The 17,477-nt window shown below is 42.7% G+C and overlaps 1 protein-coding gene across 1 annotated transcript; it reads right to left on the bottom strand.

Annotated features, from left to right (window-relative positions):
* Positions 1 to 1,510: 1,510 nt before the first annotated feature.
* Positions 1,511 to 17,087, bottom strand: mkxb (mohawk homeobox b). The gene is made up of 7 exons (XM_060867839.1): positions 17,008 to 17,087; positions 16,098 to 16,340; positions 13,592 to 13,739; positions 13,238 to 13,391; positions 11,976 to 12,260; positions 3,071 to 3,104; positions 1,511 to 2,974 (listed from the first exon to the last, which is right to left on the bottom strand). Exons 2-7 carry the CDS (start codon positions 16,259 to 16,261, stop codon positions 2,779 to 2,781), a joined length of 981 nt encoding a protein of 326 aa, XP_060723822.1. The 5' UTR covers positions 16,262 to 16,340; positions 17,008 to 17,087; the 3' UTR covers positions 1,511 to 2,778.
* Positions 17,088 to 17,477: the final 390 nt, after the last annotated feature.

The following is a 17,477-nucleotide window of genomic DNA, read 5'->3' as shown; positions in this document are numbered from 1 at the left end:
AGGTTCGTGTTATCTCTCGGTTGGCTTTGGTTTTTATTTTTCAGCCTAATGATGGCTCACGGATAGCAGCCACAGTTGCGGTTTACTCACTAACGCTAGCGATCGACAGAGTGAAGTTGTTAACGTAGCCATCAACAACCTAACATTGTTCAAGTACGTAGACTTTGGACAGGATCTCTGTGAGCACGATACGATACGATACGATACTTTGATGCATGTACGATACGTAGCTTTAGCGATTTATTGAACAAACTTTCGAATCTTTCTAATCATTAGCCAAATGTTAATTATTAACAAATTTCAGTATACTACCCGGGGGGCACAGTAGTTTAGTGGTTAGCACGTTCGCCTCACACCTCCAGGGTTGGGGGTTCGATTCCCGCCTCCGCCTTGTGTGTGTGGAGTTTGCATGTTCTCCCCGTGCCTCTGGGGTTTCCTCCGGGTACTCCGGTTTCCTCCCCCGGTCCAAAGACATGCATGGTAGGTTGATTGGCATCTCTGGAAAATTGTCCGTAGTGTGTGATTGTGTGAGTGAATGAGTGTGTGTGCCCTGCGATGGGTTGGCACTCCGTCCAGGGTGTATCCTGCCTTGATGCCCGATGACGCCTGAGATAGGCACAGGCTCCCCGTGACCCGAGGTAGTTCGGATAAGTGGTAGAAGATGAGTGAGTGAGTGAGTGAGTATACAACCCCATACTGATCACCATTCTTTAAGACTCCTAGGTCGGCTAGGTCATGGTCCGACTTTATATATTTACAGTGAGGTCGCTGGAACGCAGGTCTTCGTAACTCGGGGACAAGCAAACTGGTTATTATTTATACGTGTACAGGAGAGAAGTGTTTTCTGTATCGACTGAAAAAGTAATACACACCTGATGCATGTTCTTTATTATTGGTTTTCTTGAGAATTAAGAGAACGTACACCTCCCTCCGTCTCGTAACTGATGTCGTAATTACGACTTCCCGGTCGGACCCAAACGCACCGTCGTTGTTTATTTCTTTGGGTCCTTTACAAATGAGAGACGTTTTATATATTTATATATACATATTCGCTTCAGCCGATTTTTAAATCTGTACCGTCAAATTAAAGCTGAGACTTTCACTTTCACTTTATTATATCATTCCAGCTCCATTATACCGAGTCAGACAGCAAAAATCAACTTTGTCCATGTTTAAAAATATATAGACTTGAGTTTACAGTGATGACAAGTGTGTGTTTGTGAGCTTTCTCTCGGTCAGGTGTGGTTCTTCAGCTCTAAACATCGATGTTTATCATGTTTGGTCCATCGTACAGCTTCCAGATGTTTTCCCTCCCAAACCACAAACCACTGCTGAAATTTTTAACAAGGACAATTTGTGGAGAGAAAAAAACAAAACAAAACTAAAGCTGTTGATATAAAGGGTGTAGCTGAAATGCTCTCAGGTGCTGGACAACGAAACGCTTACATAAATCATGGAGCTTTAGATAAAAAGAGATTAAAAAAAAAAAAAAACATCAAACAGCTGTAACACGATACGATCCCAAACATATCTCCTGTCAAAAAGAGCGTTTGATGGGAAGTTTCTTAGACTCGTAATATTTAATATTATCAAGACGCATAACTGAAACGCACATCGCGGATCCATTACGGACAAATCCTCTAACTAACATCTGAGGAGGTTTTAGATACGAGCAGCTGTAAACGTTTCAGCGTCTGTGAGATAAGAACCTTCTTTGTTATGAGAGGAATAAAACATTCGGAGGTTGTGTTTTTAAAGGAAAATAATCAAAGCGGAGTTATTGTTAGTTACGGCTACGATTCGTCTTAACGAGTTCTGACCTCATCGGCGAACCTGTCAATCAAATCTCAAATCATCGCTGAAAATCAAGAAACAGAAACAACTTCTTCAGAAGTTCTGATTCTTCTGATTTTAATACCTGTGTTTTCTTGCATTTGTCTTCGCGTCACGTAACGAATGAAATTCTAGCAGTTGTTCTCGTCGGACGTTTAGAAGGTTTTGACATAAAAGACTGAAAGAATCGAGTCATCTGGTTTTATTGAAAGTGGAAAATGCTGGAAAGAGGGAAATGTTTCTGAGACAATGTTTTGAAACTGGTAAATCTGGTCAGGACTCGATCTGTGAGTGACGACTCTCTGAGTCACGCTGGGTGATGGGCAGAGTGCTGATCACTCACAGACTCACAGACGGGTCAGTCAGGGTTCAAGAAAAGGTTTTCATTATCAGCGATCGCAGTCTGTGACGGGGCGAGCCGGTCCGACCCGGCCTGTCGTTTCCCCCCGAGGACTCGTCCGTCATCAGATACACAAGGCCACGTTAGTTATGGCTGTAACCTATAGCATAAAAAATAAGGAGAAACAACTGCGGAGCAACAATCGTTGGACAATAATCCTGCCTCGGTAAACATTACACTTAAGTTAGAAAACATGAGGGTAAAGATGGATATGAATATATTACATTTCCACTGAGGATTGTGAAACCTGTCAGAAGGAAAATGATATTGAAGAAAAATACAAAACGTGTGGATGTCGTTACATGATTTTAAGCCAGCGATTCGTTGACGTTTACTGTCCAAACCAAACTTCCATCCGTGACACGTCTCTTCCTGTTGGTGTTTGGTGAACAGTCTGGATGTCATTAGTCATAATCAGGCACTTCGGTGAAATATCCAAATCACGTCTTTGTAAAAATCTTTAGTTTCCAAAACTAACATCCACGTTCAAGTCTTGAAGAAGTCTCATGCTGACCGCCTGCGTCCGGCCCCAGGCCTCCGGAGCACTACTGAGGAGGAGCGATGGGCACTTTGACAGTTTTTATCTCCGCTATGTGTGAGGATTTCTGGATGATGCGGCTGGTGGTGCCAGCATGCGCGGTGGCCTCCTCGCTCTGAGCCAGGTTAGTCAGCGCCATGGCGGCGTGCAGCTCGCTCCAGTACGGCCCGCTTTTAACTCGTGCGCCTCCTTTGGGATTGCACCTGACAGGAGAGCGTCGGTTAGCGATGGTTAGCGATGTGTCGGGTTTGAAAGCATTTCGATTAGAGGAGAATTCGGGGGTATAAAGAGCGACGTACCTGTCGTGGAACTGAGAGCCACAGTCCATGGATTCTAGAAGAAGAAAAAAAAACACAAACAGACAAAAAGGGGTTCAGTGATTCCTTAAAGTCAAACACCTCTCGTTTATATACAGCATTACAGTCAAACACCTCTGGTTTATATACAGCATTACAGTCAAACACCTCTGGTTTATATACAGCATTACAGACAAACACCTCTGGTTTATATACAGCATTACAGTCAAACACCTCTGGTTTATATACAGCATTACAGTCAAACACCTCTGGTTTATATACAGCATTACAGACAAACACCTCTGGTTTATATACAGCATTACAGTCAAACACCTCTGGTTTATATACAGCATTACAGTCAAACACCTCTGGTTTATATACAGCATTACAAACACCTCTGGTTTATATACAGCATTACAAACACCTCTGGTTTATATACAGCATTACAAACACCTCTGGTTTATATACAGCGTTACAGTCAAACACCTCTGGTTTATATACAGCATTACAAACACCTCTGGTTTATATACAGCGTTACAGTCAAACACCTCTGGTTTATATACAGTGTTACAGTCAAACACCTCTGGATAATATACAGCATTACAGTCAAACACCTCTGGTTTATATACAGCGTTACAGTCAAACACCTCTGGTTTATATACAGCGTTACGGTCAAACACCTCTGGTTTATATACAGCATTACAGACAAACACCTCTGGTTTATATACAGCATTACAGACAAACACCTCTGGTTTATATACAGCATTACAGTCAAACACCTCTGGTTTATATACAGCGTTACAGTCAAACACCTCTGGTTTATATACAGCGTTACGGTCAAACACCTCTGGTTTATATACAGCATTACAGACAAACACCTCTGGTTTATATACAGCATTACAGACAAACACCTCTGGTTTATATACAGCATTACAAACACCTCTGGTTTATATACAGCATTACAAACACCTCTGGTTTATATACAGCATTACAGTCAAACACCTCTGGTTTATATACAGCGTTACATTCAAACACCTCTGGTTTATATACAGCGTTACGGTCAAACACCTCTGGTTTATATACAGCATTACGGTCAAACACCTCTGGTTTATATACAGCTTTACGGTCAAACACCTCTGGTTTATATACAGCGTTACAGACAAACACCTCTGGTTTATATACAGCATTACAAACACCTCTGGTTTATATACAGCGTTACAGTCAAACACCTCTGGTTTATATACAGCGTTACGGTCAAACACCTCTGGTTTATATACAGCGTTACGGTCAAACACCTCTGGTTTATATACAGCATTACAGTCAAACACCTCTGGTTTATATACAGCATTACAGACAAACACCTCTGGTTTATATACAGCGTTACGGTCAAACACCTCTGGTTTATATACAGCATTACAAACACCTCTGGTTTATATACAGCGTTACAGTCAAACACCTCTGGTTTATATACAGCATTACAGTCAAACAGCTCTGGTTTATATACAGCGTTACAGTCAAACACCTCTGGTTTATATACAGCATTACAGTCAAACACCTCTGGTTTATATACAGCATTACAGTCAAACACCTCTGGTTTATATACAGCGTTACAGTAAAAACACCTCTGGTTTATATACAGCATTACAGTAAAAACACCTCTGGTTTATATACAGCATTAGAGTTAAACACCTCTGGTTTATATACAGCATTACAAACACCTCTGGTTTATATACAGCATTACAGTCAAACACCTCTGGTTTATATACAGCATTACAGTCAAACACCTCTGGTTTATATACAGCATTACAGTCAAACACCTCTGGTTTATATACAGCATTACAGACAAACACCTCTGGTTTATATACAGCGTTACAGACAAACACCTCTGGTTTATATACAGCGTTACAGACAAACACCTCTGGTTTATATACAGCGTTACAGACAAACACCTCTGGTTTATATACAGCATTACAGTCAAACACCTCTGGTTTATATACAGCGTTACAGACAAACACCTCTGGTTTATATACAGCGTTACAGACAAACACCTCTGGTTTATATACAGCATTACAAACACCTCTGGTTTATATACAGCATTACAAACACCTCTGGTTTATATACAGCGTTACAGACAAACACCTCTGGTTTATATACAGCATTACAGACAAACACCTCTGGTTTATATACAGCATTACAAACACCTCTGGTTTATATACAGCATTACAGTCAAACACCTCTGGTTTATATACAGCATTACAAACACCTCTGGTTTATATACAGCGTTACAGACAAACACCTCTGGTTTATATACAGCATTACAGACAAACACCTCTGGTTTATATACAGCATTACAAACACCTCTGGTTTATATACAGCATATTACAACACTTTTAATCCATCTATAGTTGCATTTATGGTTGCGGAACAAGGTTCCAGGTTTGGTTATCATTTAGGTTACAAACAGAGTTCCTGTCGTCTGTTGATGATACAACAACAACAACCGACACTGGAGACTCCTTCCCTGACCCCCTTTTCTCCTCACAAAAGAGCTTCCTGTGAACAGTTACTATAGAAACGATAATGTAAACGTCAAAGCTGCTGTTACAGACGATTAACTGACGCCTTTTCTGCTCTGACCAATCAGACTCGAGAGCACTGTGATCTAAGAAGGAAAGGAAATGAAAACCTACAGATGAGAATTAGAATTAAATACGGCTTTTTTTTTAATCCTGGAGGAATCTGGACACTCGTTAAGCGCTGGGACGCTTGCCTCAACAACATCGGAAACATTTTGGACGCTGAATCTCATCACGTTGGGCTGAAGTCTCGATGTTTTGTCTTGGCAATAAAAAAATATAAAAAAAACAAGATTAAACAGCTTCCAAGCGAAACCACAGAAAGCAAAGTGTAATGCAAACACAGAAGGAAGGAATTGTCTGTCCCGCTCGTGCTGCCCGTGCCGTCGTGTCGACCTCAGTTCATGCTGGCGTTGTTGCTTTGCTTTGCTTGCGTGTAAATCGAAATGTCTAAAGGCATGTGCGTGCTGGCGGGAAAAGCTGCATCTGCGGAGAGTTACAGGCGAACGGCCGTGGGCCTTTAGACCGCTCGGGCTCGGGCACTCACGCCAAAACAAATGCAATTATGTGTGGAGATGGAAAAAGCATATCTGTGCTGTGTCAGGAACAGAGACGTGCACTCTGTTCCACCGCTCCACAGCTCATTTGCATCATTCAAGCTATTTTCCCCTGTGTGTGTGTGTGTGTATGAGTGTGTGTGTTTCTCATAACACTGAACTGAGGGGGAAAAAAAAAACAATTAACAATGTTCTAAAATCGCGAGTCATTTTTTCCCAACACTCTCATTTCCAGCTCCTCGTGTTGTGTTAGCATGTTGTGTTAGCATGTTGTGTTAGCGTGTTGTGTTAGCGTGTTAAGTTAGCGTGTTGTGTTAGCGTGTTGTGTGAGCGTGTTGTGTTAGCATGTTGTGTTAGCATGTTGTGTTAGCGTGTTGTGTTAGCGTGTTGTGTTAGCGTGTTGTGTTAGCGTGTTGGATTTCAAGGCTACGCTGGAGGTGCAACAACACACCTGTTTTGGTACTTTGTTGAAAGTATTTCATTTTTTTTAATGATTTTTTTATTGATGTGCACGTTAATAAATCTCGAGTTGCGCTCGGATCCACGGTGCCTCGTTTGTTACAGAAAGCTTTCGCCTCCGAATGGATCCAGCAGAACTCGACCTGGACCTGGACTCCCGAATCCCTGCAGATGTTTCACACAGGAGTTACAGGTAGCGTTTATCCGCCGAGCTGGAGCAGATATCTGCGTATCAGTTCTCCGTCGTCCTGAGGTCCTTTCCCTCGTCTCGTTTCCTGAGAGGATAACCAGGAGGACGGTTTCCAAGGTAACGCCACTCTATGTCCTAAGATCCAGCTGAAGTGTCCACGGCTCCTTGACGCCCTGGATACGTCCGACGCAGGAGCAGCCAACATCTAAGTGTCCTTAACTTTAGTTACACCCATCGGCCGTAACGTTAAAACCTCTAAAGGGTGGGAAAATGATACTCCTAGTGAAGGGTCGGTTCTGGAAGTTGATTTGTCAGAAGCAGGAAAAATGGGCGAGCGTAAAGATCTAAGAGACTTTGACAAATTGTGATGGCTAGACGTCCGGGAGCCGCTGGAAGGATCTGCTGCTTGTGTCTTGGTGCCAGATACCAAAGAGCAGAGGTCTGGTCGAGTCCAATTCTCAACGGGTCAGAGCTGTTTTGGAATTTTAGACAGGTGCTTTTAATGTTATGGCTGATTTGGGCATCGTCTACTACGTCGTCATCTACTGACAAACATTCCCAACCTGAAAAACTGAAAAAACTTTCTGCCAGAAATTTCCAGCATTTTAAGTGTTTTTTTTTTTTGTCCCAAAAGAGGAATCTTTTAAACGTTTAAAGATTAAACTCCAGTTTCACCGAGACGTCGTACCGTCCTTTACGTTTTATAACCTAATCTACAAATTGTAGATTTGAAAAATCGGTTATTCGGATGAGACGTTTTTCATCCAGGCAGAACCTGCAGAACATCAGACCTCCACGGCTGGAGCTGAGAATCTCTGGTACGTGACTGTGGAGCTCAACATTTCATACGCATCGCATCACTAAACCCTCGGACGCATTTCTAACATATTTGCTCCGGTGTTCCTGAAGCCTTTTCCTAAAGTATCTGCTTAAGTTGATCTTGTAACAGTGGAACTGCTTCATTATTCCGCAGAAAGCAGCCAGATCAGGGAGGAAAAATAATGTCTCACGAGGGAGACGTGAGAGGGAAAATTGGACTGCGACCTTTTGGTGCACATGATTTTTTTTCCTTTTTTTATTATTTTTTTTTCCAAATCGCCTTCGCCTGTAACATCTCCAGCTCGGATTTCTTAAAACAGCGCCTGCGCCAAAAGCTACTTTAAAGCATTAATAAATCATTCGACCCTAATTCCTTTCGCGCTACCGAACAGCTCTCTCTTCAGCTTCTGAGGTTTGATTGAAGCTCTAAGGACGGTCGAAGTCTACTCTTCGGTTTGAGCGTGATTGATCGCATACTCTCGTGATAACGTTTAATAGGCGGCGCTGTAATCAAAGACGGGTCCCGGAAGCCAGAGTCAGGTTGTGTTCGTGGACGTCAGGTGACCGAACAAACCTGATGGAAGTCCAACTGAAACACGTAGATGACTCACGATTCACACACGTAAGCAAGACTGTGCCACGTTTTCACACTCTACTGCTTTAAGTCAAGAGGTTTATTGCCTCCTGCTGTTGCCTCTGCGGGAAGTCGAACCTTCGACCATTTTGTGTTATTCTCCAACAGATCTGAGTCAGATTCGGCTTCAAACTCGCAGTAACGGTGTAAGAATATTGACTGTCGCGCTCGGAGAATCTGCTCTGATGTCATTTTGTGTTAAAGTTTCAGCTCCTCTGCTCAGTTCCAGCTGCTTTTTGCCTGAATGTGAGTTGAAAGTGTTGACGATGGTATTAAAACAAGGTGTAGATCAGAGATGCGGAGATCTACGAACAAAACAAAGACTTTCCCCAAAAAACAAGAATGTACTGAAACAGAGGAGGGAGTAAGTCACACGTGTGCAAGTCACAAGTAAGTCTCAAGTCATGAATGTCAAGTTAAAGTCAAGTCGAGTCTTTTTTTAATATTTGTCAAGCAAGTCTCAGGTCTCAAATTTTGCGACTTAAGTCTGACTCGAGTCAAGTCGAGTCCCCCATCTCCGAGTCATTTAACTCAAGTCCGAGTCAAGTCTCAAGTCACGAATGTCAAGTCAAAGTCAAGTCGAGTCTTTTTTAATATTTATCAAGCAAGTCTCAAGTCTCAAATTTGCGACTTAAGTCTGACTCGAGTCAAGTCGATTCCCCCATCTCCGAGTCATTTAACTCAAGTCCGAGTCAAGTCTCAAGTCACGAATGTCAAGTCAAAGTCTCAAGTCTCAAATTTGCGACAAGAAACTCTCAAGTCTCAAATTTGCGACTTAAGTCTGACTCGAGTCAAGTCATATGACTCGAGTCCCCAATCTCTAGTTGTTTGTGCGATGGATTTAAAAAACCATCTCAAACACGAATGATCCGGTTCTTCCTTCGTCAGGATGTAGCGTGACGGCTGACGGTCTTGTAAACATGAGGTTTGCAATTAATATCGCATTTATACAAAATCCAAAAAAATATAAAAAACAACATGAAGGCGTTTGGTGTTTTTTTCTCGATCTCCAACACATCTGAAGATTTGTTGTTGTTGTTGTTGTTATTTTTTTTAAATCACAGCGTAATAGATTTTTTTTCTATCCTCAACAAGGAGCACTTTATTTTTTTTTAACATATCAGATCATTGACTTTACTCTAATCTAATATCCTAAATATAATACCTGCTAATCCTGGATGTCTGGGTTACTGACTCCTTTATGCTGTGAGCAGTTTAAATCTAATCTTAACTAGTTGATTCTAGTTATTAGTTAGTTAACTGACCCTGATCCTAAAAAGATCGACAGCCAATGATAAACATTTCTGTAAACATGTCAAACTTTTCCCCTGAGAGCTGAAGTCTTTGCTTTCTGTTGTAAATATCTACAAAATTATATAAGTGATGAACCGTATGTTGGGGGACACGGTGGCTTAGTGGGTAGCACGTTCGCCTCACACCTCCAGGGTTGGGGGTTCGATTCCCGCCTCCACCTTGTGTGTGTGGAGTGTGCATGTTCTCCCCGTGCCTCGGGGGTTTCCTCCGGGTACTCCAGTTTCCTCCCCCGGTCCAAAGACATGCATGGTAGGTTGATTGGCATCTCTGGAAAATTGTCCGTAGTGTGTGAGTGTGTGAGTGAATGAGAGTGTGTGTGTGCCCTGTGATGGGTTGGCACTCCGTCCAGGGTGTATCCTGCCTTGATGCCCAATGACGCCTGAGATAGGCACAGGCTCCCCGTGACCCGAGGTAGTTCGGATAAGCGGTAGAAAACGAATGAATGAATGAATGAACCGTATATACTGTAACGTCAAGACCCTGCTGATGACACGTGAGGCGAACTACCGCAGACGCGTCCGTGTGTGACTGTGGCGCGACTCGTCACTCTGCAGCGCTGAATCTTCGAGGAGGAAACAGCGTGAAGTGATTTTTTTTTTTTTTATGCCTCTGATGTTTCTCTATAATTCCACTCTGGTTTTGATGAGAATGTTTCCATTCACTTTGCAGCGGGTTTAGAGGCAACGTCCAGACGTGCGCCAGCTCTCCAAAACTGCCAGAGTGAGACACGCTAAACTGTTTAGCAGGATCTCGCTCTCTCTCTCTCTCTCTCTCTCTCTCTCTCTCTCTCTCTCCAGCTTGTTCTATATGTTGAATGTGATCTTTCAGATGGATAATAGGATTTTTCTGTTCTGTTTCGCTGGGCTGCGCTGGGCGGCCTGTCAGTTTGACTGAAAACAGTGTTGGCGCGCGGCGGATGCTGCAGTATGTGGAAAAGTACCGAAACCGGGGGCCGTAAAACTGATAGATCTGTATAGCTGAAGAAAGAAATAAGGCAGAGCACAGAAAGAAATGTCATAGCAGGATTACATCAAGCGGGATTCTAATGATTTGGTAATTTATTTACTAAAAGTCGCGCTCGGGAATCAGGAACAAGATCTGGTTATTAGGATGTGGATTCAGTAGACTTTCAGCCTCATAGACTCCGTTTTACACCACCTTTGGATCTGGAACGCAAGTTTGTCTTGGTCTTCATCGAAACGACCGTTTGTGCTTCGTCACTGTAAATCCCACGACCACAAGACGTCTCGGTTATATTCAGAAAGCTGACCGACGCTGACCTTGTGGAAGAATTCTCCTCATGCCTGTGCCACGTACCTCGCTAAGCTGATCTCCAGCTGAACAGTGAATTTTCTGCATGTAAGTCGTGATAAGATCCGGGAGATATCCGCCGCCGCTCTTACGCCTCGTTAGAAAAATGCGAATCGTCGACGCTTTGCGGTCGGATACCTTGTTTGGCTCTGACGCAAGCCACACAAATAACTTTCTTAAATTACAAGTTCCAAAACGGGGAACATTCCTTAATTGTCCAGAACTGTTCCATGATGGCAAAGAGACAAAACCAACAGAGCAATAGAACATTCATGATTAAAAAAAAATAAAAACGGGGTCTGTGGTGGAAATTATGCAAGTGATGAATTAAAAGCCCGCGATTGCGGTCTGACAGAAACGTTCTCCGTCCCAAGACGTTAGCAGGTGTTTCTATAAGCTACCGACGCCACCGAGTAATAGAAGTTTCCGACCTGAATAAAGTCCAACGATGGGACAAATGCGTAGTGAAGTAACACGTCATCGTAAAGATAGTCGTGTTGGAAAGGGTTTTATTCCAATTACTATACCTCAGCAATTAGGTTTTTTTTTCCTCTGTTCATGTTAAGACGACAAAAACGCAGCTTGGAAGAGCGTCCTGAAGACCTAAAGTTTACTGTTACAAAGTGCTGACACCAGAGACTCCTTCTGAACATGACGACCTAAGTGACGTACGGCTAAGTACGATGACCCATACTCAGAATTTGTACTCTGCGTTTAACCCATCCAAAGTGCACACACACAGCAGTGAACACACACACACACACCGTGAACACACACCTGGAGCAGTGGGCAGCCATTTATGCTGCGGCGCCCGGGGAGCAGTTGGAGGGGGTCGGTGCCTTGCTCAAGGGCACCTCAGTCGTGGCCGGCCCGAGACTCGAACCCACAACCTTAGGGTTAGGAGTCAGACTCTCTAACCATTAGGCCACGACCTCCCGACGTTTACATGTTTTGCCATAACAGCACATCCTACGGTGTTGTTTTTTTTTTTTTTTTGCAATTAATATAAAAGCAGAAAACATTTCAGATTTCTGTAAACGGCTCTGACCTGTGCGGAAGCTGAAGTTGGCCTCGGTTTCAGACGACGAGGGCGACAGGAGCTCGTCGTCGTACTCGTTGGAGCTGAAGGATCCCGAGTGGTTCCTCTTGCGCGAGTCGGTGTTGGAGGCCATGACGTGCCGCAGGGAGTCGTTGAGGTAGCGGTTCAGCAGACTGTTCTTGTACTTCGGCGGGGAGACGTAATCGAGGCCTCGGCTCTCCTGGATCACGCTCTTGTGCGTGGGCTGACTGGACTCGGATTCGCTGGGCTGCATCTGGAGAGCGTTCTCACCGTCTGGATCAAGAAGAGATCGTGTCTGTGAGCGGATTATAGCTAATAGAATATACAGGAACGATGAATCATGGGTATTTAAACTGTTCAGATTTGGTACAGAAGTAAATTCTTGGGATTTTTTTTATCTTTATACACATATATACACATGGTGTACATTTTCGACATGGGAAATCGGATTCTTGAAAGGTTCCTTGGAACGTTAAGTTCCTGAAGACTGTTCTAATGTTCAACATGGACAAACCAAAGAACGCTCTGGAGGAAGGTCCTGGATTTAAGCCTTTCCAAAACCGTTGCCTGATTACACAATGAAACAAACTTCACACCTTCCCGCCAATCAAAACCAAGAATTTTTATGGCTTCAAAGTAACATTTCTTACATCTAATATTGACTTTTTATTAAGTATGCAACATAAGATCCAGATGTGTGATGAAGCTCTGATATATTTGTCATATCTCCCATGACGTGGTTGGACAAATCAGAAGCGAGGTCTCCAGGACAAGCAGGTTATTGGACTAAATGGATCAATTAATTCTTCAGTAAACAAGTGAGATCAACAAATAACTTACACTATATTTTTATAACGCGATACTACGATTACCCTTAATGCACTTTGCAGTGTTATGAATCACATCGTCGGAGTAGCTACAGCTGCTCATTAGCTCGTTCTGCTAAATCCAACCTGCTGCATGAACTAAAGACCCCGGCAGACGTGTAGACGTTAGAATTTTGATAAATCCCTAATATTTAATGTGAACAGATAAGACACGATCCTACAGAAGTCATAAAGCTAACTAGCAACATTCTTGCTTTATGCTAGCTACCACTTTTTAAGCTAGTCAGACTCCAGGCCACCAAAATACAGGGCTGTGCAACAACCTGAGCTCTTAGTCTACCTAATAAACAGATGATTTGTCCAGATGTGAATTACGGAGCTTTGGACCCATAAACCTCCTGCTATTGTTTTTTTTTTTCTTACCGTCAGAATCAGAGTCGTCGCTGCTGATGCTGAGCCTCTCCGCGTTGCCCTGAACGTATTTGTTGTAGAGTTTGATGCGTAGCGCCCAGCTCAGGTCGGGTTGTCGCACAGTGTTCTTCAGTCTGCGGCGTGCGTTAGCGAACCAGTTTGATACCTGCAATGCAAGAGGTTCGGTTCCTTATATAACGATCAGGATAAACAAGAAGAGTTTACCGTAGAGTTCAAATCGGTCTAATCGTGTCATTAAATCGTATCGGATATTCCTTATATGTGCTTTGTATCTTAGACTTAGGAAAGATCCGATTCAGTTCAAAATGACTGCGCTCATATGTAAGCGCCATCTCTGAGGCTCACCTGAACCAGGGTCATGTGGGAGCCGAGGGCGAGCAGGATCTTCTCGGTTTTGGTTGGATACGGGTTGTCCCTGTGTTTGTACAGCCACTGTTTCAGAGGCCTGGCCATGTCCTGAAGAGCCTGACGCTTGTGCCGCACCTTCCCTCCACTCATCACGGAGAAAAAAAAAAACAGCGACAGTGAATGTGTGTGTGTGTGTGTGTGTGTGAGAGAGAGAGATCTTAGTTTCCACTAACTTCTGCATCCTGAGTCAAGACATTTCTGGTTAGTTTACTTTTCCAAGCTTTTACAGGATAATTATTTAATTGCGAGTTGATTTCACCGAGTCCTGAAATGTAAAAGCTCTACACTTGGGAAATGACTGAAATAGCACAGGCCTGGAAAAGCCAACACATTTTTCACAACTTTTATTTGCACTTTAGTGTAATGAAGCCACACGATGCTAAACAGAGGTCATGATTTTCTCTTCTCAGATTATTCAAACTGTGTTCATATTTTCTCTCCTTTCATTGACGGCTGATTTAATAGATAAGCCGACGCTCTGCTGTCGCTACAGCTCGGGTTTAACCAATGAAAATCCTGGATTATTATTAAATCTTTATTGTAAACCATATTTTTCAGTCACTACAGTGAAATAGAAAGCGAGTTTTAGAACAAGAGGCACGGATGGAGTTTAAATCTGACTTTGAGCTCAGAACAGGGAGATTAAAGGTGGGGTCTCCGTGGTTTGAAAGCCAATGTTGACATTTGAAATCACCAGAACAAACACGCCCCAACCCAAATGTGTCCCATCCCTGTTTTGATAGCTCCGCCCACACATTCACCAGACAAGTATTATGGCGGAACCTGTTGGGGCAGCTGACCGAGGGGATATTTTTATCAATAAATGAACTCAATGAGCAATACTATGGTAATACTAATGTGTTTTTGTAGTACTGTGTGTTGTACCGTGAAATGTTTTTATCCTCCATGTCAATGTTAAAACCGCTTTCTGCTAATGTCACTCATGCGCACTGAACACTCTCTCTGCCCATATTGACAAGACACACCCCTTTCTGCTCATTGGCTACACGTTAGTTTTGTTTTTGTTTTGTTTGGCGGCCCGACGCAGTTTTCTGAAGCATTTCTCAAACAACAGAGACCCCACCTTTAAAGGGGCGGAGCTCAACAGTTTTCATTACACAGAGTTGTTTATTTGATTGTTATATTTTTTCCAACTGGATGTACACAACAGGTAACGATGCCATTCTTCATTAAAGAAGAATCTTTCGTCCTTAAATCCATCCTTCCCACCATGATGAAGTCAAATGAAACAATAAAGTCAGCAACATGACAATAAAGTGTTGTTTATATCACAGCTTGTTGTATAACTTATAAAAAGAACAGACCTCCAAATACTCAGTTCTCAGATTCCCACCACGACTAAATAAATAACGGTCCTGTGTGAACAACACGACAAAATACAAATCTGACTTTAAATATCAAACGATTCTGAAAACACGGAAAAAATCGAAACTTAACGTAAAGGAAATCCTGGATTTAATGACTGGCTTCGTTTGATTCGACTCATTTTAAGCAGCTTCGTGGGAAGTTAGTTTAAGCAGCAGATGTCAGTGTGGAGTAAAAGCTGTTCACTCCACACACACACACACACACACACACACACACACACCTCACAGTGTCATCACTGTGAGGTGTGTGTGTGTGTGTGTGTGTGTGTGTGTGTGTGTGTGTGTGTGTGGAGTAAAAGCTGTTCACTTCACACACACACACACACACACACATACACACACTTCACAGTGATGACACTGTACTCACAAAACAACAAACTGAGAGCAACAATTTAATGAAAGGATCATCTCCTGACCCCTCAGTCAGTGCTTCGGCTGTGTCATCACTGTGAAGTGTGTGTGTGTGTGTGTGTGTGTGTGTATGTGTGTGTGTGTGTGTGTGTGTGTGGAGTAAAAGCTGTTCACTCCACACACACACACACTTCACAGTGTGATCACTGTGAAGTGTGTGTGTGTGTGTGTGTGTGTGTGTGTGGAGTAAAAGCTGTTCACTCCACACACACACACACACACACACACACACTTCACAGTGATGACACTGTACTCACAAAACAACAAACTGAGAGCAACAATTTAATGAAAGGATCATCTCCTGACCCCTCAGTCAGTGCTTCGGCCATGTTTACATGGTTAAACATCATTTCTATTGAACATGTAAAGCCATTTAAAGCATTACTAAGCATTCAATACGGACAGACACACATCCACATGCACTGGGATTAACTTCAGTCACAATCTACTTATAGATTCATACTGTATATGTTGTATTTGGTGCTTCACAGATCTCAAATGGTACAGTACATACAGTATGTGTAGATGTTTCTGTTTAGTTCCTGTCTGTATGATTTGTACGATCCACATGAGACTGGATGTTATTTATTTATTTACTACTAGTCTCCACTTTAAACCTGTGCTGAGATACAGACGGCTCATACCTCTGTCTCCGGTGCTGCAGAGCTCCGTCCATCCTCTTGGTCAGAGAATCCGCATGCTGTCCGTTGAGCACTTCTAGATAACTCAGGCTCTTCCTTTCTACGGCTTTTCCGCTCTCCTCGAAACTCAGACGCTCGTCCAGTTTGCTGAACACCAGCGCACTCATCGTCCTAGAGGTCCGTTTGCATCAAGCTCAGAAGTTAGTGTGTGGGTGTGGGTCCATGGACAAGTCCCAAATTCTCTTCCTGAGGAGTTAGAGTGGGAGTTTAGTCTAATGGTGCAGATGTGTGTGTGTGTGTGTGTGTGTGTGTGTGTGTGTGTGTGTGTGTGTGTGTGTGTGTGTGTGTGTGTGTGTGTGTAAATATGTATATATGTGTATGTATGTGTATATACATATACATAGATGGATAGATAGATAGATAGATAGATAGATAGATAGATAGATAGACAGATAGACAGACAGATAGATAGATAGATAGATAGATAGATAGATAGATAGATAGATAGATAGATAGATAGATAGATAGATACACAGATAGATAGATAGATAGATAGATAGATAGATAGATAGATAGATAGATAGATAGATAGACAGGCAGATAGATAGACAGGCAGATAGATAGATAGATAGATAGATAGATAGATAGATAGATAGATAGATAGATAGATACACAGATAGATAGATAGATAGATAGATAGATAGATAGATAGATAGATAGATAGATAGATAGATAGATAGATTTTTTTTCAAAAAATATAAACAAAGCCCAAAATAAAGTATAATAAAAGAGAAGAGCTGCAGCTGCACAGTGATCTTAAAGAGCTAACTATAAAGTGCAGATGTAAAACACACAAACACAAACACTGATCACTAATAAGTTTGTACTACAGATTTATCAGAGCATCACTTACTCCGGCTCGTGTTCCATCAGCTCGGAAATCCTTATGGTGATTCCGGTGGTGCGCACTGTATGTTGTTCTGCCTGAACCTCCCTCCCTTCACCCTCCCTTCTCTCTCTCTCTCTTTCTCTGTGTCTCAATCTGTCTCTCTCTCTCTCTCACTGATCTCTCTCTCTCTCTCTCTCTCTCTCTCTGTGTGTCAATCTGTCTCTCTCTCTCTCACTGATCTCTCTCTCTCTCTCACTGATATCTCTCTCTCTCTCTCTCTCTCTCTCTCTCACTGATCTCTCTCTCTCTCTCTCTCTCTCTCTCACTGATCTCTCTCTCTCTCTCTCTCTCTCTCTGATCTCTCTCTCTCTCTCTCTCTCTCTCACTGATCTCTCTCTCTCTCTCTCTCTCTCTCTCTCTCACTGATCTCTCTCTCTCTCTCTCTCTCTCACTGATCTCTCTCTCTCTCTCTCTCACTGATCTCTCTCTCTCTC

Source organism: Tachysurus vachellii, chromosome 1 (assembly GCF_030014155.1).
Source record: "Tachysurus vachellii isolate PV-2020 chromosome 1, HZAU_Pvac_v1, whole genome shotgun sequence".
NCBI lineage: Eukaryota > Metazoa > Chordata > Actinopteri > Siluriformes > Bagridae > Tachysurus > Tachysurus vachellii.
The sequence above is the reverse complement of the archived record's forward strand: the minus strand, read 5'-3'. Positions and strand labels throughout refer to the sequence as shown.

Coding starts and splice junctions, on each gene's coding strand:
- mkxb (XM_060867839.1), bottom strand. CDS start 16,261: ATGAGTGCGCTGGTGTTCAGCAAACTGGACGAGCGTCTGAGTTTCGAG. Junction 3,105..11,975: donor CAACTTCAGCTTCCGCACAG/GTCAGAGCCGTT, acceptor TTCTTCTTCTAG/AATCCATGGACTGTGGCTCT. Junction 2,975..3,070: donor GGCTCTCAGTTCCACGACAG/GTACGTCGCTCT, acceptor CTCTCCTGTCAG/GTGCAATCCCAAAGGAGGCG.